The sequence below is a fragment of the Anolis carolinensis genome, chromosome 3 (genome assembly GCF_035594765.1).
Source record: "Anolis carolinensis isolate JA03-04 chromosome 3, rAnoCar3.1.pri, whole genome shotgun sequence".
NCBI classification, from domain to species: domain Eukaryota; kingdom Metazoa; phylum Chordata; class Lepidosauria; order Squamata; family Dactyloidae; genus Anolis; species Anolis carolinensis.
In genome coordinates, this window is record NC_085843.1 from 253,875,646 (window position 1) to 253,898,905 (window position 23,260).

Here is a 23,260-nt window from a genome sequence, read left to right on the forward strand (position 1 = left end):
TAATAAATTGATGCCACACAATTGACCCTACAGCTATGAAGTCACATGTTTGCAAACACACACATATACACACATAGGAGAGTGATTCTTTTTATACATCTGTTAGAACCCGAATAATGTCCAACCAATAGGTCGATTCAGAATTTCCTTGACATTCTCCTTCAAAGACACTTTGACAGAGAATTAGACTCCAGCTAAGTACTGCTGTGTGATGTAAAAATAGACCTAAATAAAACCATGCTGGAATAGATCCATGGGTCTGTCTAGTAGTTAAGCATTATGCTTTTAACAGTGACTGACTATGCTTCTATGACACTTAACAAACTGGAGACAAAAACACAACTAGCCCTTATACAGTTTTAAGAGTGATGGATTAGGACTTAGAAGGCCTAAATTCAAATCATGCAACAGTGACAACTCTTTGTCTCTCAGCCTAACATGCCACACCTAGTTGTTGTAGTAAAAATGGAGAGAAAGACCAAGGTGAAAGATGAAGGTGAAAGGTTAAATAAATAAATAAATAAATATGATGTAAATAATGATAATAATCATGGCAGTAATTCATATTCATAAATACACTACCCTCTGATCATGAAAGTACAATTTGTTTACTAGGGTCGGTTTCCTATTGTATTCTTATCTTTTTTTTAAAGAAATAATTCAGTTTCCAAGCCATCTAAACCAAGAACTATCACTACATCTAATGATAGCAAAATGTCTAGGTTAATTAATTTTGTAGAGTGGGCTTTTTTTTTTGTCTGTACTAAATCTTTGGCCAGTCTCTCAAAGAGGAATTTTTCCATTATTTAAACACACAGTAGCTAAGTATTTAGAGTTGAGATCTGGCCAGCATTCAAGAAAAATGAAAAGAAACTGCCCAGCACTAATTGATCAATTATTACATTACATTCCTTCCCTTTCTCTATGCATGACCTGTTTGGGGCCAGTGGGTGATCCCTGCCCCATGTAAATAGCTTTACAGTGTTCGTTTTCTCAAGACCGCAGCAAGGAAGGCAAGGGTTAAAGTCAGCTTCTCTACTTGTTATGATGCCAATAATGACTCTTCCCTAGCCGCTGAATTTTTGCATTAACATATGTACATTAAATGCAAGGCACATCCAATGTAGTCATAAAACATACCCTTTAAAATTATATAAGTATTTATAATTATACAGATTGAACTATCTGCAGAAGTGTACTTCAGCTGAAACATGATATTGGCAGTGCTTTGCCTCGCCTCTGGTCCAAATTAGACAGCAGTGGGGGACCTGTTGACTATTTCTCCTGCTTTTAGAGCAGGCTAGACTTGGTTCAGGGAACACAAAAAGTGGTGGTTATTTAACCAGTCTTCCACCTCATTATATTCGGATCTAAATTGCTGCCATGAAGCTGCTGTTTATTTCATAAGGGAAACCTCCTTACCTGCATGGTATCTATAAACATTTCCCGATTGAGGGCTCCTAATACTAGTATTTAGAATGTGCTATGCTGCTGTTCTATCTTTTCCAGTTTAATGTTCTGTGAGAAGGAAAAGGATGGTGGGGAAAAAGGAGGGCTATGAATAGAAGACACTGTTACATGGAGCCTTCATAAAATCCAGTGAATGAGGCAGTTCAATGTGTGATAAAAGCCTAATTAGGAAGTATTCCTCTACACCACAGGAGACACTTTAGATAAAACAGAATGGGAGAAAAGGCCAAATCATTTCCTCCTGAAATACAGTTCAAGGCTGTTTTGATAGTATGTGGGTGGGGAGGATAAGAATTGTGATAAAGGTGGGAAGGAGATCTAATCACAAATCTCCCAGCATCTCATCTAGTTTGGACCTCAACGGCTCTATTTTGTGGCAGTAGTTTATTTAAAATAATATTATATGAATGGTGAATACATTCATTTCTTAATAGTTGTTTCTTAGGTGAGCTGTCATAATCTGACAATTCATAATTTTCCTATTTTTCTTCATGAAATGCAGATTTGACCCCTCCTAATGTAGGTACTGTATTTAGTATTTTTCTTTAGCTTGTAAATGTGTTTATCTCCCTTCTCTCCCAAGCTTCCCTTTATTATTCTGACTGCTTTATTCCTATTTGTCTTCCTGCATTGATTATACTGCTATCTTTCTTTTAATATGCCGTGACAATTGAGGAAAAAACATTACAACAAAAATAATATTAATCATTCATTCATTCAAAGAACCTTACATAAATGCCAGCTTGACCTATGCTTACACAGATCATTAGGTTGTCGTGGGAACTATGGTTTGGGGTCTTACAATGGAAAATAGTCAAGAAAATGGATAGAGACTTTCTAATTCGATGAAAATTCTTTCCAATATAATGGATTGGGTCCAAATGTGCCACTATAAGAAAAGAAGGCCTCCTTTCCTACACCAGGGGAACTAGACTCAAGTTGAGGCATCTCTCTATAAGTGGTGTTGGTGGGGCCAAATATAGCTCCCATGCTGCATGTAAGGATTTAAAATTGCCCCAAGGTGCCCTCAAATGCCCTCTAAGTGGCATTTTTGCAATGCTTTCATCTCCTGGACCAATCTGCACTCATGAAGCAAACCAGAAGTGATTTCTGGTTACTTTTTGACAAAAAAGGTCTCTCCTGAGTATAAAATCGAATGTCCTAAAAATCTGATCAACATTTTAATATTAGATAAATGTTAAAAACTCGTTTAATTGTTGATCCTAAATATATTATGGCCCAATAGCTAAAATAGGGATGATTGCAATGAATGGTGTGACCTTCTAAATTCTCCTGGGGACTAATTTTAGCCCCCTAGTTGCCCATCTTTGCTCTAAAGAAAGGGAACGGGGTGGTGAATTTCATCAATTTCGTTTTAACCCTCTTAGTCCGAAGTACTGTCTTCCACATTGTTTTGAAGGGCCCTGCAGTCTTCTTGGACAGCTTTTCAGTAATTGCAGGAGCATGAAGTAGGGTGTGTCAAATTTTGCCTGATTCATCCAGCACTAGTTGCACGTCTGCTGAGTGTAACTCTGGATTAAACCCAATAAAATGACATTGATTTATAGAAATATTCATATATTGACCTCAATGGAAACTGTTATAGGAATCTTCATATACTTCCTGTTGGCCCTCAGAAGGACCTACAGAGAGTTCACAACATTATACATAGTCTTGATATAATAAGCTTAAAAGACAGAAATATAAAGTTCCCTTTTACAATATGGCCCACAGAGGTAATAGAAACTTTAAAGTCCTTAAGTATCTGGCAAAATCAAACATGTGTGGCTGACAAAAGATGTCATACAAACCTTTCTCAGAAAGCTCCATAATTAGAGAGCTCCCTTTGAAGGCTCTATCTGAAGGCCTTGTGGCTAGCAGTGCTTTCTGAGCTCCAGTTGCGCCTCTTCTTAAGGAGAATTGATTTGGCCATGGTGGTTCATACATTCTTTATCTCCCAAATAAGTGGCCATAACCACCTGCTCTAGGATTTGGATTCCTCTGGTTTCTGGACATACTCAAATTCCATGGCTCTGCAAGACAGTTCTACTATAGCCTCTTTCTCTGTCTATATCGTTAGTGTAAATAAGATCCGTTGACAATACAAAGCATGAACAACCTTGGAGGTGAGAGTATTTGAGATTTCACAATTTTTCACTTATTATGAAATTGTGAGTTACCCATCAAATACTAAAGACATTTAAGGAACTCTTTCACAATCCAGACTGTTACTCCCATGTTAGTATTTATATTAGTGAAGGGCAGAGATTTTTGCTGTCATAAGAAATGTCACAAGGAAAATTCTGCCTGAAGCTACTTAGGCATTTATATCATACCCACTCTGCTAACTTAAAAGAGAGGGGGGGATTTGTCATGTTGATTAGAAACCCATGCTCCTTCTTGCATATTCTCTCAGCATGGTTTAATGGTCACAGAAGAGAGATGCCATAGGGCATGTTGTACACACGGCCCAGTTTCTGTGATTTCCCCATTATTTTTCTCATCTGACACATAAAACATAACATATGTTCCCAGAAGGTATATTCTGGATAATGTAACCGAGTCAGGGAAAAAGAGTGGGGATGGAGAAGGCAAGGAAATGCTGGCCAGTTTTCAACTGTATGAAAAGTCTAAGAATTCTAATGTGTCTTTATAACAAAGAATGTTATTTAGACTGGCATATTAAATATAGCGTGTTATTTTTAGTTCCACAGCTCCTTTTAGTCAAAATTGTATTCTTTTCAACTTGCACGCTATTGTTCCTATTTATCTAGAGTGGACATTTTTCTGGCATTGTTCAGCATGCCATTTTAATTCTCAGTGTGAATGAAATAGCTGAATATTTCCTTTAGCATCTATGAATATTTCCTTTAGTATATTTCTATGCTTTCTGTAATAAGCTTGCTGGAAGCATTTGCTAGTTGTCTTAAAATGTTCAAAACATATTTCAATTAGACATTTCTATCTCATATAAATGTTAAAAAACTCTTTTAATTGTTGAACATACATTATGGCTGTTGGGGCATTAGTAGTCCAATTTTTATCAGTTTTTTTCTCATGAGTAAATACAGTAGGTGGAAAATATGTCTGAATTTGAGTAGCACCAACCATTCTGCCATAAGTATAGTTTTTATAGAGATCTGCATATATACAGTGCATATACCTGCATATAAAAACTGCCTTATTTTGCTTCCCATCTCAAAAAAACCCAAAAAGATTAACTAGGTTGCTGTGAATTTTCTGGGCTGTATGGCTGTGTTTCAGTAGCATTCCCTCCTAATGTTTTGGCTGCATCTGTGGCTGGAATCTTCAGAACCTCTAAAGATGCCAGCCACAAATGCAGGTGAAATGTTAGGTGAGAATGCTAGTGGAACCTGGCCCTACAGCCAAGAAACCTCACAGCAACCCAGTGATTCCAACCATGAAAGCCTTCGACAATACATCAAAATGATTAAATTATGCTGAAAATGAAATTTATGTTGGATTGATACACATTCAGATGTCATTGATTTAGATTACACTGCTGTCCTTACGTACCTGAGAGTAAGAGTAAGCACCATTAAATTATGTGTGTCTTCTTTCTGAGCAGACATATATAGCTCTATTAATTTGGCAGATTTATTTAAAAAATAAAGTTAGAAAGTTAATATGTGATAGTATAGATAAATTAATTTGCCATGAAGCACGAATGACTGAAAAGGCCAAAATAATAAAGGAATACATCATTGTAGTTTCAGAGGAAATTGTGAAAAGGCTATGTTCCTTAGCTATAATCTTCGTGGAGCATTAAAGAATGTGATTCCTTACCTCCCATTTGAAATGGTGCAACCAACTTTTCCACCTCAGATCTCTATCATGCAATTCCTAACTTTTTCTGCTGCACGTATAGATGAGAGATTTTAAACAAGATGTCATTAGCCAAAATGGCAGGAATAGTTCAGTGCTGTGAAAATCACATGCAACTTGAGTGTTCATTATCTGAAATGCCTGGGTCCAGATGTGTTTTGTATTTTATTGGATTTTGCATGTACGTATCCTATTTTGGAGATAAGACCAAAATCTAAATATGAAATTCATTTATTTTTATGTACGCATTACACACATAGCTTGAAGGTAATTTGTAATACAGTACTTTTGTGCAGGAAACAAAGTTTGTATGTATACACTGAATCTTTAGAAAGCAAAGGTGTCACTATCTCAACCACACATATGGACATTTTTGGTTTTTGGAGCATTTCAGATAAGAGATGCCCAATTTGTACTACATAATTTAGTCCATAACAGAATATTCAAACTTAATTTTATTGATTAAGAACATGTTTTCATCCAGGGAGTCTCATTTTTTTGTGGGAATGTGCCAGATACTTTGTACAACATTGTTTTCACTGTAGTCAGTTTTGCCTAGAAGAGAATAGCTAGGAATACTGCTCATGTAGTTTGGTCATACATTAATTAGTTTCTGTTTTAACACTAAATGGCCTAAATTCCCTTTTAGTCTTGACTAGAGTGAACCCACTGAATTTAATAGATTTATCTATATTTTTACACAATGTTAGTTTTAATGGGTTTATTCCAGTTTATTCCAATAGAATGCTAACCTACATGTGTTCTGCATTCTTTCAACTAGCTGGTTTCTGTTATGTTAGTTGTCAGGTGGCCCTGCCACTATTTCTGTGAGATACTACATAATAACAAGCAATATATTATGAAGAGAAGCGAGATAGAAATATGTAGTATAGAGCTTAATTAAATTAAACCACACAAACACAAGTAGTTAGATGAAATTACCATGGCATTGACAAAACTGTATTAGTAAATATCTAATATTGAGCCATCATTTAGTATACTGGATTAAATAGCTCAGATTCAGAGTACTTATATTCAGTATGCAATTCATCAGGTAACCTTCCACAACTCACTCATTCTCTCAGTCAAAATAGTTATTTTAGGAAAAAGGATTACCCCACATTTATATCCCAAGCTTTTTGGAGTAGGGTTGGAATATAATTAAGTCACTTGCATTTGGTTTCATTTTATTTTTTCTCTCTCCTTGCCATCTACTCCCTTTCATTCCCTACCACCTAATAGTAAAGTTTTGTTTTTCTTTGTATACTAGCGTGTCTGCATCCCTTTGTAGCATAAGGATGTACATCCTTTGGTAAGGACCATGCCTTTTGAACCTTTCTCCATTTTTACCCTGCCATCCAACTTTTGACAGCTTTTCAAGTCAGGTGTGATAGTTGACAGTTTGTCAGATCACTCCTCGGGAGAAGATATTCTTTTATATTATCAGACTAATGGCAATTAAATATCAGATATTCAAATGTGTGTTCTAATATATTCTGCATCTTTTTGCTATAGGCGAAAGTAAGGAAGAGCGCACATTTAGAAACTGGATGAATTCATTGGGTGTAACCCCTTACATTAACCATTTGTACAGGTAATTTGTACAGTATTCTTGCCAATTTGTCCTTTTGACTGATGTAGGGTGCAATAATCTTTTATTAAAAGCTCTTGAGAAGCACCAATTTACTACTGTGGTGTTAAAATGTTGTATTCTTCTGGCAAGCCTTAAATACAGAGCTCCTACAATCAATACTGATATGTCAACATAGCACCACTATTGTGAAACATCACCCTTTTGTGCAACATCACATAAGCCATATGAGTTGCTAGGTGTTAACGCACCAGTGCAAATTTCTGATGGATAGATCTGGTAAGAAGAAAGGGATGGGATTACCATATTTTCTCGCAGAAAGGACTAGGTAAGGATTTTGGGCAGAGTCATATTTTGGTGATGTGAATTCAGTATTCTCCATAAACTGTTATGATATTAAACTGTATTCTGGGATGCACTTTGTTAATACAGAGTTGGCAATTATGGAAGCAGATTGGAATCTTAGGGTTGTATATTCCTTCTAGCCTGGCTGAAATACCTCTTGAATTGTATATCAAGGGTGGCAATAATACTTGCAGTATAACTCACAGATAGAAAATATATGTGGTCTGCCAGAAGTAGTTTGATTTCATCTCCCATCATCTCTCACAGTTGGCTGTGCTTAAACAGATTGATGGGTTCTCTATTGTTTGTGTAATCTATAAGATTTTGTCTTTTATTGGTTGATGATAGAACAGTAATTTGAAGCATTGTTATTAATCCATGAGAGTAATGCGAAGTAAATAATGAAATGAGAAAATATAGAAGGGCTAGATACTCAACCTGAGAATAATTTACTGAGCATACTGCTGACTATATCCATGGACTGATGGTCTTGTAAATGTATTTTTTCCACCTTTTCTCTACACTCTGACCAGTGACCTTTCAGATGCTTTAGTAATCTTCCAGCTGTATGAAATGATCCGTGTACCAGTAGAATGGAATCATGTTAACAAACCACCATATGCTGCTCTTGGGGGTCACATGAAAAAGGTAGGTAAAAAAAATCTATATTGGAATTTACAGTAGCCACTTAATCATTTACTTAAGTTATAGTTACATAAATTGGGTTGGTGTACCATTATAACCTCTGCTTAAAGTACATTATTATCAGGGTTACACTGTGGATGCATGTGGTAGAGAGAGAGATCGCAGTAACCAAATAGACACTTTGGAATAGAACCCCTGAAAATTAGAGTATCATGTGGAGTAATTGAGTGAAGAATAAGGATTAGGAAAAGCCTATAGAAAATGTATGTTTATCAACCCTAATGTAAAAAGGGCTTTCAGTAATTTCTGGAATGGAAATCCCATCAGCCCCAATCAGGATGGCCAAGTGTTTAGCAATGCTAAGGCATTTGAAATTATGTGATATTGTTACTGTATATACTCGAGTATAAGCCGACCCGAATATAAGCCAAGGTACCTAATTTTACCACAAAAAAACTGGGAAAACATTGACTCCAGTATAAGACGAGGGTGGTAAATTTCAGAAATAAAAATAGATACCAATAAAATTGCATTAATTGAGGCATCAGTAAGTTAAATGTTTTTGAACATTTACATAAAGCTCAAATTTAAGATAAGACTGTCCAACTCAGATCAAATCATTATTCTCATCTTCTTCAATGTAAATGTGCTTATGTATACTTTTAATAATAATAGAGTAAAATAATACATGTAATAATAATAATAATAATAATAATAATAATAATAAATACAGGAAAATAATGCATGTAATAATAGAGTAAAAGAATAAATGCAATAATAATAATAATAATAAGATCAGAGTGAAATAATAAATGTATTATTATTAATAATAAAAATAGGGCAAAATAAATGTAACAGTAGCAACAATAATAGAGAAAAATAATAAATGTAATAATACCAATAATAATAGAGAAAAATAATAAGTATATACAGTATATGCAAGTGGAATATTTAAAAATATATTTAAGAAAGTGTCTGACAAGCTCCTTTTATAAAGTCTTTTTATGTCTGCTGTCCTTTTCTTTTGTGTCCCAACCTTTTTTAAACCAGGGACCACTTTGACAAGGGACCACTCTCCAACATTAGTACCAAAAGAGTTACAAATCAGTTTTTGGTCAACTTTAGATTCGGTTGGTTATCTGGGGTGCTGATTCAGAAAATTGCATTGGATAAACCACATCAGCTCTTGTTTTTGATACAGAACATATGCCATCCAGTAGTCGCCATCTGCTCACCCACAGAAAACCATATTTAATAATATGGAGCTGATGTGGTCTATCTAATGCAATTTTCTGAATCAGCACCCCATATAACCCCGGGAATAGGCCTAAAAACAAAGAAACCAAGGCGCCCCCGCTTCCAGGCACCACATGGAACAGCTCCGCTAAGAGGGAAGGAGGAGGAGAAGCAGCAGTCAAGAGGCTTGTTGTTGCACCTTTCGTGTGTAGTCAGCCTCTCCCCTATCGACATCTCCATTGCCTCGGCTGGAGAAGGTTTGAATTGCCTCTGCGCCTGTCTTTGTCCCTGTTCTATGTTATATGGCATTGAATGTTTGCCTTATATGTGTACAATGTGATCCGCCCTGAGTCCCCTTCGGGATGAGAAGGGCGGAATATAAATACTGTAAATAAATAAATAATAATTAAATAAGAGGGTGTCAAGAGACCAGTCGCTCTCATTGCACCGGTGTAGTAACTGTGAGTCTGCAGACCATATTTTAGTTCTTGGGGACCACTGGTGGTCCATGGACCACAAGTTGGAAATCACTGATCTAGCTTTATGTGTTTTTTTGGTAGCAGTTTTGACATTGGGAGAATGATGAAGGAGGGCTGGAGAAACAGATGTTCTCAGATTGCATCAGCATGTCTGCAATAAATGCAATAAATAAAGTTCATCTTGCTACAGCTTTGTGTGCCTGCGTAGAGGTGACAAACTAAACAGCGGGTGCCTTACTGAAAATGACAGAAAACATTTTGTTCAAAATACTTTCAAGCTATAATAATGTAGGTGATGTTTACTCGTTTACTGTAGGATGTTCTTGCTATGCATGTATTGTGGCTGATTTGCTCTTTCCAAAACATTATTTTAATAAAATATTTCAAATGTGTTTGTAATTTCTATAAACAAATTACTTTTAGATTGAAAACTGTAACTATGCAGTGGAACTGGGAAAGAAGCAGGCCAGATTCTCATTGGTTGGCATTGGTGGACAGGACCTCAATGAAGGCAACCCAACATTGACCTTAGCCCTGGTGTGGCAGTTAATGAGAAGGTGAGGTTTTATCACAGCTCTCAAAACACAATTCTTACAGATCAAAATAGGTTCTATGAATCGAGACTACAAATTTCATTTATAGTTACAGTAGAGTCTCACTTATCCAAGCTAAATGGGCCGGCAGAAGCTTGGATAAGCGAATATCTTGGATAATAAGGAGGGATTAAGGAAAAGCCTATTAAACAGCAAATTAGGTTATGATTTTACAAATTAAGCACCAAAACATCATGTTATACAACAAATTTGACAGAAAAAGTAGTTCAATACGCAGTAATGTTATGTTGTAATTACTGTATTTACGAATTTAGCACCAAAATATCATGATATATTGAAAACATTGACTACAAAAATGGCTGGGATAATCCAGAGGCTTGGATAAGCAAGGCTTGGATAAGTGAGACTCTACTGTACTTGCAGCTTTAACTACTTATTTATTTGCTTTTTTCCATTTCTTGAATAAGATCAAGTCAGCATATATGCTTCTCCCCACTTGTACCTTTTGAATAATAATGTGAGGTTGCTCAGATTGAAAGAGTGTGTCCGACTCATGTTATCAAGTGAGTTTTGTGGCTTTGTGGAGACTTGAACCTGGATCTTCCACTTCCCAAACACTAATCCACTTCCCAAGCACTAATCCACTTCCCAAGCACTAAAGCACCACAGTAGCTCTGAAAAATCAGTTTAACACTGCCTGAACTGCCATGGCTCAATGCTATGGAATCATGGGAGCTGCAGTTTGATGAAGTACCGGCACTATTTGGCAGAGAAGAGCCATATTACGCTCCCATGGTACCAAACACTGAGTTATGGCAGTTCAGGCCATATTAAACTGCATTAATTCTGCAGTGTAGATACAGCTTTACCTGCTAGTGCAGGGAGCCGACCCTAAACATCTCAGTGTATGAAGTGTTGTGTTGTGAGGATTGCACAGTTTAAAATGTCAGAGCTTATTAGCCCTGAAGTAGGAAAGTGGAATATTTGATTCAGAAAGTAAATGTGCCTTTGGAAGTTTATACTTAGGGCCTAAAGAATATGAAAAAAAATCATTATGTTCTGAACTACAGTTACTTCTTTTTTGGGAAGGCACTTCTGTTTTCCTTAAAAATGTGAACACTTTACACACATACATATATGGGATAAAACATGGGAGAACATGGTATTTTTCAGTTAATGAGATAAAACATGAAGTTAAAATACATGATGGGTTCAAGGGGTATTGTAGACTCACTGGGAGAGCCACATATTATTTGTGGGCTATGTACACAATAAGCACAGCCATGGTTGTGGACTTTGAGAGGCTGAAGGACAATCATGGTAATCCCTAAGAGAAATGGTAAATTGTTCAGTTTAGAATGGGAAGAAGCATCATGAACATTCAAGGGAAATCTTTAACTTGATGGTTGGGGGATTTATCAACCTTAAGCCAACTTGCAAACATTAACACATTCTTTTTTTCTGACCTAAAGAAATAAAATTATGATGAGTTTACAAAAGAGAAGATGGAAATAGGGATGGAACTAAATTTTTCTCTGGTCTATTTGTCACCCAGCAGTTGAGTTGAATGGTACTTTGATTTTCTTCTGTTTGAATCTCTATCCTGTACTAGTGTTATTAAGTCAAATTCAGTAAAGGCATATCTTGTTTTTCTCTGTGTCGAATTGTCTATGCTCTCCATTTCCAGTGCAGTTATAACTTCTACAGTTTTAATTGGCTAAAATCTGTACTTTAAATTTATTTTAATAAACTATAAGAATACAGTTTTTGTCTTTCCATTGCAGATACACACTGAACGTACTATCAGACCTTGGAGAGGGGGAGAAAGTGAATGATGACATAATTATTAAATGGGTGAATCAAACTCTTGCAAATGCAAATAAGACCACTTCAATAACTAGCTTCAAGGTAATAAAGAAATGATCTAGAGGAAAAAAGTGGGAAATGGAAATGAATCCAATTACCTTTTGTGAGATTGGATTTATAACAGACTATAGTAGTCCTTCCTTCAATACTGTTTTGAGCAGTGAAGACCATGTGTAAGATTATGCATGTCCTCAAAAAGATACTACTACAGTAGAGCCCCGGTTAACTGAGCTCTGGTTAACCGAGGCTCTGTATTATATGAGGCACCACCGAGAGTGCTTCTCCCTCTCCCTCTCCTCTTGAGTTCGAGAGGAGAGGGAGAGGGAGGAGGAAGCGCCCCGCGATAGCTGTCTAGCAGCGACGGCGAGGCGCTTCCCAAGGGGGGAGGCCTTGCGCAGGGATGAAAGAAAGAAAGAGGCAGGATGGACACCCCAAGGACAAAAGGTGCGGCGCCTCGACAGGAGGAAAGAAGGAAGGGGGGAGAGAGAAGCTGTGACTGAGCTCGACCCCCCAGTTTGGCCGCCTCTGAGGCAGAGTAGGCCCCAGGCCTTCCTCTTGCCTTCCCCAGAACCGTCCACCCGATGGTTCTGTGTGTGTGTGTGTGTGTGTGTGAGAGAGAGAGAGAGAGAGAGAGGCATGGAGGTGTCTGCAACCTGGGCATGTCCCGGGAACCATGGCAGCCTCCCTGCCTTGGACTGATAGGCAGCCAGAGTGGTGCACTGGGCGACCTCAGGAAGTGCGGCCTAGCCAGGAGCGATGGCGAGGCACTTCCCAAGGGGTGCGGTCTCGCGGAGGGACGTCCCTCAGTGAGACCTCGCCCTATCCGAGCCATTCAGTTATTATTTTATTATTATTATTATTATTATTAAACTTTATTTGTACCCCGCTAGCATCTCCCGAAGGACTCGATGCGGCTTACAAAGGCCAAGGCCTCAACACACAATATAACAATACAAAACAAAGGGCAAATTAAAAACAATTAAAACAGTATAAAGAACAAGCAATAAACAATACGCTAAAACACAATAGAACTGGGCCGGGCCAGAGTAATGGGTACAAGATTAAAAGTGCTGATGTGACAGGTGATATATAAGGCTTATAGGGCAAGTGCAGAGTGCCCACCCCTTTATCTTGGATAACCGGGGCTCTATTGTATTTTAAAATATGGTGGGTTTTGAAAAAATTCATGTTAGTCTGTTGCAGCAAAAACAGAATCTTGTGGCATTAACAAACACTAACAATTCTGGGATAAGCTTTTGTGGACTGCAAATAAAACATGATAGTTAGGCATCATAAGTTTCTATCATTTCTAAAGAAACATGTTAAAATAATATTGTCATATAGATGTGTGATTGTGTATGTATTTAAGGTTACATTTGGCAAGGACCCTTGAGCTTTCATTTTTATTGCTTTGTTTAAATAGAAGGGAGAAAAAAACATAAGATCGTCACATGATAGGAAAAATTAAACATAGTAAACAACCTTGAACTTTCTCTAAACAGAAAACGAGTCATGCTTGTTTGAGATTTAACAATAAATTGTGTCAAAAATAATGGGAAAATTGAAATCCCAGACACATTAACTTGGGTTTAGGTGCACAATGTACCTGGTAGCACTTAGCATTTGAACAAATATGAAACTCATAACTTTAATAAACTGAACAGAAATAATATTCTCAAGGAACAAATTTGGTTACATTATTCTATGGCACCTCCTACTGGTTGCTTAATATTACGATTGAGAACTTCCCATTTGCTGTAGCTGTTGGAAGGTGACTACAGTAATGGCACCTGCTATTTTAAGACAAGGAGGAAGTACATTTCAGTATCCTAGAAACAAAATCTAAAGCTCAGGACAAGTTCAAAGTAGTATTGGGTTTCCAGAAATAAACAGATTATTCCATTTATAAACAAGCAGAAGAAAATCCTAATTACATATGAAAGTCAACAGGACCAAAATAAAAACATATGGAAATGCAGATGCAAGACATTTATTTTTATCACATACCTTGTGATGGAAATATTCATCTTTGACAACATCTGAATGAAATAAAAAGAAGGAAGATAGAAATCATCAGTTTTCAAAAAAAAAAAAAAAAAAGAACATTCCGTGGTAGGGGCTTTCACAATTCTCATTGCAGCACATACAGTGTTATGTTAATTCACTTTTCAGCAATAGACTCATTCTGTCACTGTGATTTATATGCCAATGAGAAAAATCAAAAGTAGATTAAAAACACTGATTTGTGTGTTAAGGGAAAACATTTTGTTATTCGTAACAACAGTAATAAATAACTAATGAGACATTTGAACACTTCTCTTTTCAGGACAGATCCATAAGCACTAGTTTACCTGTACTAGATTTAATAGATGCCATTGCACCAAAAGCAGTTCGTCCAGAAATGGTCAAGAGGGACAATTTTACTGAAACAGACAAGCTGAATAATGCTAAGTATGTCACTTTGGCACATTTTCTTCCTTTATCAAACATAATGTTTTACTGATCAAATGCAAGGTGCAGTTGACTTGTTGTACAGGTATTAGAGCAATAACGATTACATCACGAACAAGACAGTGTAGTAGAAATCCGAAGGCTAGCATTTCCTATGGCCTACATTTTTATAGGATAGACCATTCTCAGATTAATGGATTTGTTTTCAGCTGTATTGAAAAAGATGGACATATTACTTTTTAAAGCATAAACATGACAAAGAAATCTTTGAGAATTAACTAGTAAAATGAATCTTCTAGGATATTTTTTCACGAAGACAGTTCACCTTGTCTGATGCAATGTCTAATGGCCTAAATTGTTTCCATATCCCTCAAAGTTTATGCTACAAGTGTCTTCAAAGGTGTTACTGGATTATTTGTCTTTTTTGTCAGCTGATAGATATATGCTTGCTCTTCTGTTTGTTTATATCTTCATTTCCATTTATATAACTAATGAAATGCTCTCTCATCTCTCAAACACATGCCAGGTGGCCATAACTGGCTTTAGTCGACAGAGATATTTCCGTCTATGTCAGAAGATACACCCAATCCTTTTTAGTGCATCCTGACCATTGTTGCTATGTTTTGTCCGATTTTCCTATGCTAGATCATATCTGATGTTTTAAGCAAACTCATGTAGTATATTTTACAATTGCAAATGTGGGAATTCTGCTGATTTCAGGCTCTTTATTGCTAATTGGATTTACATGTGTGGCATGTACATTGTGCTAGTAGTATACCATTCCCCATCATAATAATGATGCAGCACTTAATCCAGTATATTGAAAACTATATATGAATATAGCTTTACAGTTTATTAAAACATTGACAAAAAGAAATATTGACTAATTGAGTTTTCAAATAGGCTATATTTTCTTTACTATAATTTCAGTGTATATTATCTGCAGTAAATCAATAAGAGAAGTCCTCTGGGCTATTGGGTTTCAGCATCTTCAGTACATATTCAGTATATCTTCAGTACTGTTTTCTTCCTGGAGTATTTTTTATCAGATTTGGCTGATATACAAAATGGGGGAGGGGGAGATTTGGCCACACATATTCATACATTGGTGCTTTAAAATCAGATTATTATGTTCTTCATACGGCTGCTCTGGAAGATAGTCTATAAACTTTAGCATAAAGAATTCATCTCCCAAGCTACCAAAAAGAGCAAGCCAGGATATGATAGCTGCAGAATCCTTTTCCACTTCTATCTCTGTAACATCGATAAAACATTATGAAAATTATTTGAATTTGCTTATTTTCCTGTTCCATTTTTTTTACATTTCATTTGACTATGGGGACTGCATTATTACTTAGGTTATGTTAGTGTATATAATATTTCAGGCAATTTATAAATAAAACTATGCATTTGCTATTGACCAGATCATGCATATGAATTCCCCAATAATTACAATCTGATAGCATACTGCTGAAAACACAATTTTATGTGGAATCTAGGTTGCTTCTACAAAATCCAAGACTTCTAGAACTTTTGGAATTCTTTCCAATGGGACATCAACATGGTGCCTTGAGTGCCCTTCTGGAAGTGTGTTAAGACTAGCCCTTGCCTTGTTCATTGAAAGTATAGTCTTTTACTGTATTTAAACATTATTTTATACAATCTTAGTGACATCTGATTGGAGTACTTCATATTGTATGCTACTTCAAAAATTATATAGAAAATAAGTACTACATAATTTTAATCTTCAAATGATGCCTTATTAATAATATGTGTCTTTTCCTTTCTTTCTTCAAGATATGCTATTTCAGTTGCTCGGAAAATTGGTGCTTGTATATATGCCCTACCAGATGACTTGGTAGAAGTAAAGCCAAAAATGGTTATGACAGTATTTGCATGTTTGATGGGAAGAGGACTGAACAAAATAAAATAAAGAAGATTTTTTCCCATATTATCTGCCATGATAAACACAATGAATGCCTCATTGTTTACAGACTAACTACATTTATTAGCTGTGAAAAAGAGATAATTTATACATATACAAATGTGAAGATGTATAGAGAGATTATTTAAAAATAATTGTTTATATTTAAGGTTTTATCTGAAACATTTTATATTATACTAGTAACTTGCGAGCTAATATTACTAAACACCACAATGAGCATAGCTAAAGTTACTATGTTAAATAGCCCTTTAAAATAAGTATGATATATACTGTTTTCTTAATGCAAACATGATCTGCATTATTTTAGGAACTGCTGTGAAATCAAAATTTTATTTTTCTGGGTTATTAACATGTATACAATAAACATCTTCAAAGTCTGATACTGTTCCATTCGAGCACTATTATGTTGACCAAAAGGTCACATTGCCTTATTGTGTAAGGGACTATCTAAATTTCTGTTAATATTTGACTGCAAATTGAACCCCGTAAATCTTAAGCATATTTTCCATTAAGTTCCACTACATGAATGTGACTGCTTCCTCTGTAAGAACTTTTACTCTTAATTGATTTAGCTAGTGAGTTACCCAATGAAGGTTTTAGTTGATTAAATATCAAGAATGCACTATTTTATTGTTCAGGGCAAATTTCATTTTCTGGCATTACAAGGCAAGGAAATTACTTATGAGGTTGTTTTGTTTATGGTGTGCTGCTGTATTTGAAAATTAAAAAGATTTTTTTTTAAAAAAAGGAAAGCTGTAACACACTTTGTCCTTTGGATATGAGATGCAAGTTGTGGCTTCCCCTATTTGAAATCTCCTTCTTCTCTGGCATAGTTTCCCCACACCCATCCACTGTTTGCCTTCCCATGGTTAACAGCTAGGTCAGAACCCTTGTTAATCATGATTTGATTCTAATCAAAGGTTGTAGTTAATCAGGGCTTAGAAACTGGAGTTGGAAGCTGGCTTCACAAAGGCCTAGTGATGACAGTAAGCCTTAATAATGGATGAGACTAGTAGAGGAAGATGGAAGAATGAAGGGAATTTGCTCTGGAGAAGATGGTATATGTATTATGTAATCCTTTGGGCCCATCTGCAGTCCCTTTTGCAGGTCAAAGAATGGGATGCAATACAGTTATTCTAGCCCAAGTGTAACATTTTATCAATTTGTAAATTATTCTATGTCTCAGATATCGCTTGATTATGAAAGTATGCAGTTTTTATTAAGTTTACAGGGCAATTCTGTATCTTCTTTATGCCGGGACAAGTTAGAGAACTGCAATGATTTTATCAGAGCAAATTCAGTTCTAGCAATAGTGGTGCTTCTACCATAACCTCTCAACCATTCAGTCTTGACTCGGGGATTGTGTCCTTAGTCAATTAATCTGTTCAAAGGTGGCCAATTAATAGTGGTTGCACCTGGTATTCTAGTCAGAAACGCTACTTATTTACAGAAAGTGAAATATGAGCATCCCCTATTGAGATTTTGCTGTAGATACTGGTAATATCAAAGAACTATTCACTAAGGAAAAACACAACATATTATTATGGCTTATGGTCTAGATAAAAACTAAATAAGCACAAATATAACAATGGCAATAATTGAAAGAAAATGTATATGTAATAAGCCTTGCAATGAGGGTAAATATTTGCATTTCAGAACATGTCATATAATAAAGCAATAAAGAGAAATGTTGACTCCAGTCTGAGGCCTCCTTTTATATGTTTTTAATTGATGTGAATTTTCTGTTGTTGAATTTTATAGGAAATATACTTTAATTCATTTATTTACAGTAGATTATTAAAAAGGCTCATATTCTGAAAGTGAATTTAGGCACTCAATTTTAATTCATCATAATTAATCTTAAAAGTACCAAGTTCATTATGGACTTTCTGCACTTGTCCTGCCTCCACTTTTTCTTCCATTCAATTCAGGGATATCCAGACGATAGCTTCCCATTCTCTGAAATTTCAGATATAAAACCTGAGACTGGGGGATTGACAGTCATAAAGTCACAGGAGGAAGAATTTATGTAACAGCTTGCACGTGTTTCAGATAATGAGATGGACAATATGGATTTCCTGCACTGTATCAAACAAATATGGTGTGTAAAATATAAATATATATAGATAGATGCTAAATCTACTCCTCTGTAATCATATGTATAATACTGACATATGCACTTAGCTTGCCAAAAGACCTGTGTATCAAATGTCATTTGCAAATACGGTAGTTTAGAAACTGTCAGCTCGCACTACTGTACAGAGTATTTCTAAGCACCGTGCTATATTGGAATCCCACTGACTGTTACACATGCCTCTTATATCTGTTCAGATCCAAGACAAAGAAGTACTGTTACTTGTCATGTACAGCCCCAGCTAAAACCATTCTAATGCATCATCAATAAGCAGTATGTAAATGTCAATATACTTGATGTTTCGTATTAATTTCATCAGTATATTCGAGCAAGCAAGTTGAAATCCATGAGATTAATCAGTTTTAATAGGGCTGCTAGATTCTTATTTATTTATTTACAACATTTTTACCCCGCCTTTCTCACCCGAAGGGACTCAAGGCGGCTTACGGGAGATGGCAAAATTCAATGCCCAAAACAGAATTCAATAAAATCAAACAACACAGTTACATCAATTAAATACTTAATAAAAATATTATACAAAGCTAAAAACACGTAAAAGATTCTTCCTTCATTTTTTAAGTTGCAACAGACCAAGTTATCTCTTTGCATCCTAGCTGTGCATACAAACCTTATTTCATGTTGTACTATGTATGTGCAAAAACAAAAACAAGAATTCAGGCACCCACCAAGTGCCCTGATAACATGGTCCAGAGGAGTCACTCCTTACTTTCATAATGGAGAACCCTTCTCATTCATATTCTGTAACAGGCGATATACCTGTGCATCTGGTAAGAATGATATCATGTTGGAAACAAATTATCCTATGCATAACTTAAGACTAATACTAATATGCTCCATCTCTGCACAAGCCGTTTCAAAATACGAGAAAAAGAATACAAATGTTTAAAAAGTAAGTAATCCAATCTGGTAAAGAAAAACACACCAGTAATTATTTTGCTGAGTCTACATATGAAATTCCATGCAGATATTTATTTTATTCTTTCAAACACAGCAGCTTAAAGTAGCAAGTAAATGTTCAAATGCAGAGCTGAAATTAAGCCAAGATGGAGAAGAGAAGGAGCCAGAGTTCGAAATCCATGTTATACAACAAATTTGACAGAAAAAGTAGTTCAATACGCAGTAATGCTATGTAGTAATTACTGTATTTACGAATTTAGCACCAAAATATCACATTGTATTGAAAATATTGACTACAAAAACATTGACTACTAAAAGGCAGACTGCATTGGATAATCCAGAACGTTGGATAAGTGAATGTTGGATAAGTGAGACTCTACTATCAGTCATGAAAGAACCGGTGGAATGAGAAATGGAAACACCATGGTGCAGAGAGAGATTAAAATAGAAACAACCTTGTAAGAGAAAAAGCAATAAGCAGGTAAGGTATGTGAGAGTAAAAAGACTGTTTCCAGGCTAGCTGATTGTGTCAATTGATATGGGAGAAAGATGAATCCTAGAGTCCTAGAATCCAGATAAAACCCAGGTAATTGAGTAACATGTCAACTCTAACTGGCATAGGAGTTGCTGCCATTCCCACAAGTGCTTGTCTATATCCATATATTGCTGCTGCTGCCCATACTTTTAACATTTCAGATGAAAACTGGGACACATTTGGCCAAGCAACATCAGAATGTTATATGTTGCGGGGTTATGTAAAATATAAATGTAAACGGAAGCTTTATCACCATCTTTAAATCAAAATAAACTCTGCTGTGTAAGAAGGCTGTCATGTAGGCTTGAATAAAACAATAACATTATGGTGGGGCTTACTGATCAATGAGTTACAGACAAGTGTTTGCAGCACTTACAACTGCCAAAAATGAGAGGGTGGATTAGATTGAGAGTGGTGTTCCTATGCCCTTTATTCAGGTTCAAGAGTTCAAACACATATATAGGGCAACAATATGCAACAGTCCTTTTAAATATGCCTCATCTCTTCTTTAAATAGTCAAACTTTGGAAAGCACCACAGCCATTACATTCCTGATCAAAAATTCCTGTCAGCTTCTTTTCTCCACTCTCCAGAAGAGCAAGATATGAAATTGTAATGTCAGTTAGAAAAACCGTTGGTCTGCTTCTGCCAAGCCAGAGGCAGCAACCAATCAGAATGCTGGCTAGCTCAGCCAAGCAGCTGTCGCCATAGCAACCCTTTCCAGTGAACTCATTGCAATATGGAGTCTTTATTTCATATTCCCTCACATAATCAAGACGGCAAAAGCAGTTCTTGAGAAAGATCACACAAGCGGAGAAAGGCTGCAGCAGTTTGCTTTTGCCCAAGTCTACTGGGAAGTGTAAAATTGCACCCTTCCTCACTTCTCTCTCCTGCTGAGTTAACTGAGTGTAAACTAGTTTGGCACATTGAACTTAGTCTGCATAAATGGCAGTAACGGATTATGGGAGGAGAAGAAAGAAAGGGAGACATAAAAACAATTAAAATTACAAACACAGTACAAATCTATATATATAAAAGAGTGATGGCATCACGGCAGCGGACAAAACAACAAAAGTAAACACCTCACAACCTCGAAAATTGACAGCACAACCCCTCATCCATGCCTCTAGGTTGATACAACAAAAAGAAAAGAAAAATAAAGTCCTAATTAGAGGGAGAGGAATAATTGTTTTTATCCAATTGCTGCCAGTTAGAAGGCTAAGCTCCGCTCACTTGGTCTCCTAAGCAACCCACTCAGCCCAGGGGACCCTTTACCTTAACTACCACCAATTCCTCAATACTTTATTTCCCATACCACCATACTTCGCCACAGCAACGTGTGGCCGGGTACAGCTAGTATAAACTATAAAAACAAGCAACAAAGCCACACCAGTGCAATCGCAAGAAGGCTGTATGTCATCCATTGGAAGGTATGTGGAAGTTGAAGCCCAAAACACCTGGAGGGCCGAAGTTGGCCCATGCCTGAATCTGTCTAATCTAGCCACCCTAACAGTATTAGAAATGGAAACACCACGGCTGCCAATGAGACAAAGTGAGGACCAGGTGAAGGAAATCTCCCTCCAAAACCAGAAGCTGAGGCGCTCTTGCGTAAGATGCAGAAAGGGCTGAAGGGGTCCTTCCGCGCATGCGTAGTGGCAGCAGCGGCGGCGGCCTGAGCCTCCGCTCTTGCTTTGACAGCTCCAACGTCGTTGGCGTTTTCCGTCGCATTTCGGCGACGCCCTTCGTGGCTGTTGCTGAGGGAGAGGCGAGGCGGAGGAGGCCCCTTGGCGAGGTCTTCTTCTCCCCCGATGGGCCTCTGCCCGGCACCATGGCGGCCCTGTACCAGAGCGCGGACCCGTCGGCCTCGGCCTCCCCGAACAAGCTGCTGGCGCTGAAGGACGTCCGGCAGGTGAAGGAGGAGACCACCCTGGACGAGAAGCTCTTCCTCCTGGCCTGCGACAAAGGTAGGTAGGCCCGAGGCCTCGCCGCGCCTGGCAGGCCCCGTCCAAGGCCACGGCGCACCTGCCCTCTGTCCACATCCCCCTCGTTATTCCCATCACCATGGCTTGGCTTCTGCGTGGCGTTACATTTCCTGGAGATGGAGCTCTGGTGGGGTTTTCTTGGCAAGATGTATTGAATCCCGGAGGGCCACCATCCAGGCCAACCCCACAGCACAATCAAAGCACCCCCGACAGATAGCCATGATCCAGCCTCTGCCCCAAAGCCCCCAAAGAAGGAGCCTCCACCACACTACGAGGCAGTGAGTTCCACTGTTGAACAGCTCATACAGTCAGGAAGTTCTAATAATAATACAGTAGTCTCACTTATCCAACACTCGCTTATCCAACGTTCTGGATTATCCAACGCATTTTTGTAGTCAATGTTTTCAATACATCGTGATATTTTGGTGCTAAATTTGTAAATACAGTAATTACTTCATAGCATTACTGTGTATTGAACTACTTTTTCTGTCAATTTTTTTGTATAACATGATGTTTTGGTGCTTAATTTGTAAGATCATAACCTAATTTGATGTTTAATAGGCTTTTCCTTAATCCCTCCTTATCATCATCATCATCATCATTGAATTACTTATTAATCGCCCTCCATCCAAGATGCTCTAGGCGATTTACAAGATAAAATTGTAAAGGATAAAAATACATACATACAAATATTGATAAAATTAACATAGATTAAAAGCTCTAGTAAAGAGCCAGGTTTTAAGTGCTAGGGTAAAAGGCCCTAACTCACGCATGGCTCTCATATAGGGTGGCAAGGCATTCCATAAGGCAGGGACAGAAATAGAAAAAGCTCTGCGTCTGGTCCTTTCCAAGTGCACTTCTCTAGGACCCGGTATGTAAAGTAAGTTGCGTTGAGATGGTTGTTGTGACCTCCGATGATGGGAGAAGGAGAGACGGTCCCTAAGGTATGTTGGGCCCTGGCCGTAAAGAATTTTAAAGGTCAGAACTAGCATCTTATATAGACCACGGTAATCAGTTGGAAGCCAATGCAGATGCTGCAGCACTGGTGTTATATGGCATTTCATGGGTGTTCTTGTGAGTAGCCTGGCTGCCGCATTCTGAACAATACGGAGTGAAGAGAGGTGAGGCAGGGAAGGAATCTTTTTCTGAATCCCACCACTGCCTCCAACTGAGGAGAACTGTGCGCGCATATGAGAGGGAGGGGTGGAGGATGTGTGAATGTATGACAGGGAGGATTTAGTGGATAAGGAAGGATAACAGAACT

At 37.2% G+C, this 23,260-nt stretch overlaps 2 protein-coding genes and 1 long non-coding RNA gene across 5 annotated transcripts in view; 2 read left to right on the forward strand and 1 right to left on the reverse strand.

Moving 5' to 3' along the window:
* The window catches only part of pls1 (plastin 1), a 70,562-nt gene extending 52,435 nt beyond the window's left edge, over positions 1–18,127 (forward strand). For both annotated transcript variants that reach the window (XM_008106205.2, XM_003218249.3), the window contains exons 11-16: positions 6,832–6,910; positions 7,786–7,900; positions 10,036–10,169; positions 11,951–12,074; positions 14,359–14,483; positions 16,281–18,127. In XM_008106205.2, coding sequence (XP_008104412.1) covers positions 6,832–6,910; positions 7,786–7,900; positions 10,036–10,169; positions 11,951–12,074; positions 14,359–14,483; positions 16,281–16,416 — 713 coding nt within the window. In that variant the 3' untranslated portion in view covers positions 16,417–18,127. The remainder of the gene's footprint in view (positions 1–6,831; positions 6,911–7,785; positions 7,901–10,035; positions 10,170–11,950; positions 12,075–14,358; positions 14,484–16,280) is intronic.
* LOC134297856 (uncharacterized) overlaps positions 1–21,561 on the reverse strand; it is a 43,569-nt gene extending 22,008 nt beyond the window's left edge. Inside the window, exons 1-2 of the long non-coding RNA XR_010004733.1 lie at positions 18,299–21,561; positions 14,040–14,071 (exon numbers count right to left, since the gene is read on the reverse strand). This is a non-coding gene — a long non-coding RNA (uncharacterized LOC134297856). The remainder of the gene's footprint in view (positions 1–14,039; positions 14,072–18,298) is intronic.
* An 87-nt stretch (positions 21,562–21,648) lies between these two features.
* Positions 21,649–23,260, forward strand: part of trpc1 (transient receptor potential cation channel subfamily C member 1) — a 32,249-nt gene continuing 30,637 nt past the window's right edge. For both annotated transcript variants that reach the window (XM_008106204.3, XM_003218247.4), the window contains exon 1: positions 21,649–21,978. In XM_008106204.3, the coding sequence (XP_008104411.1) occupies positions 21,660–21,978 (319 nt within the window). In that variant the 5' untranslated portion in view covers positions 21,649–21,659. The remainder of the gene's footprint in view (positions 21,979–23,260) is intronic.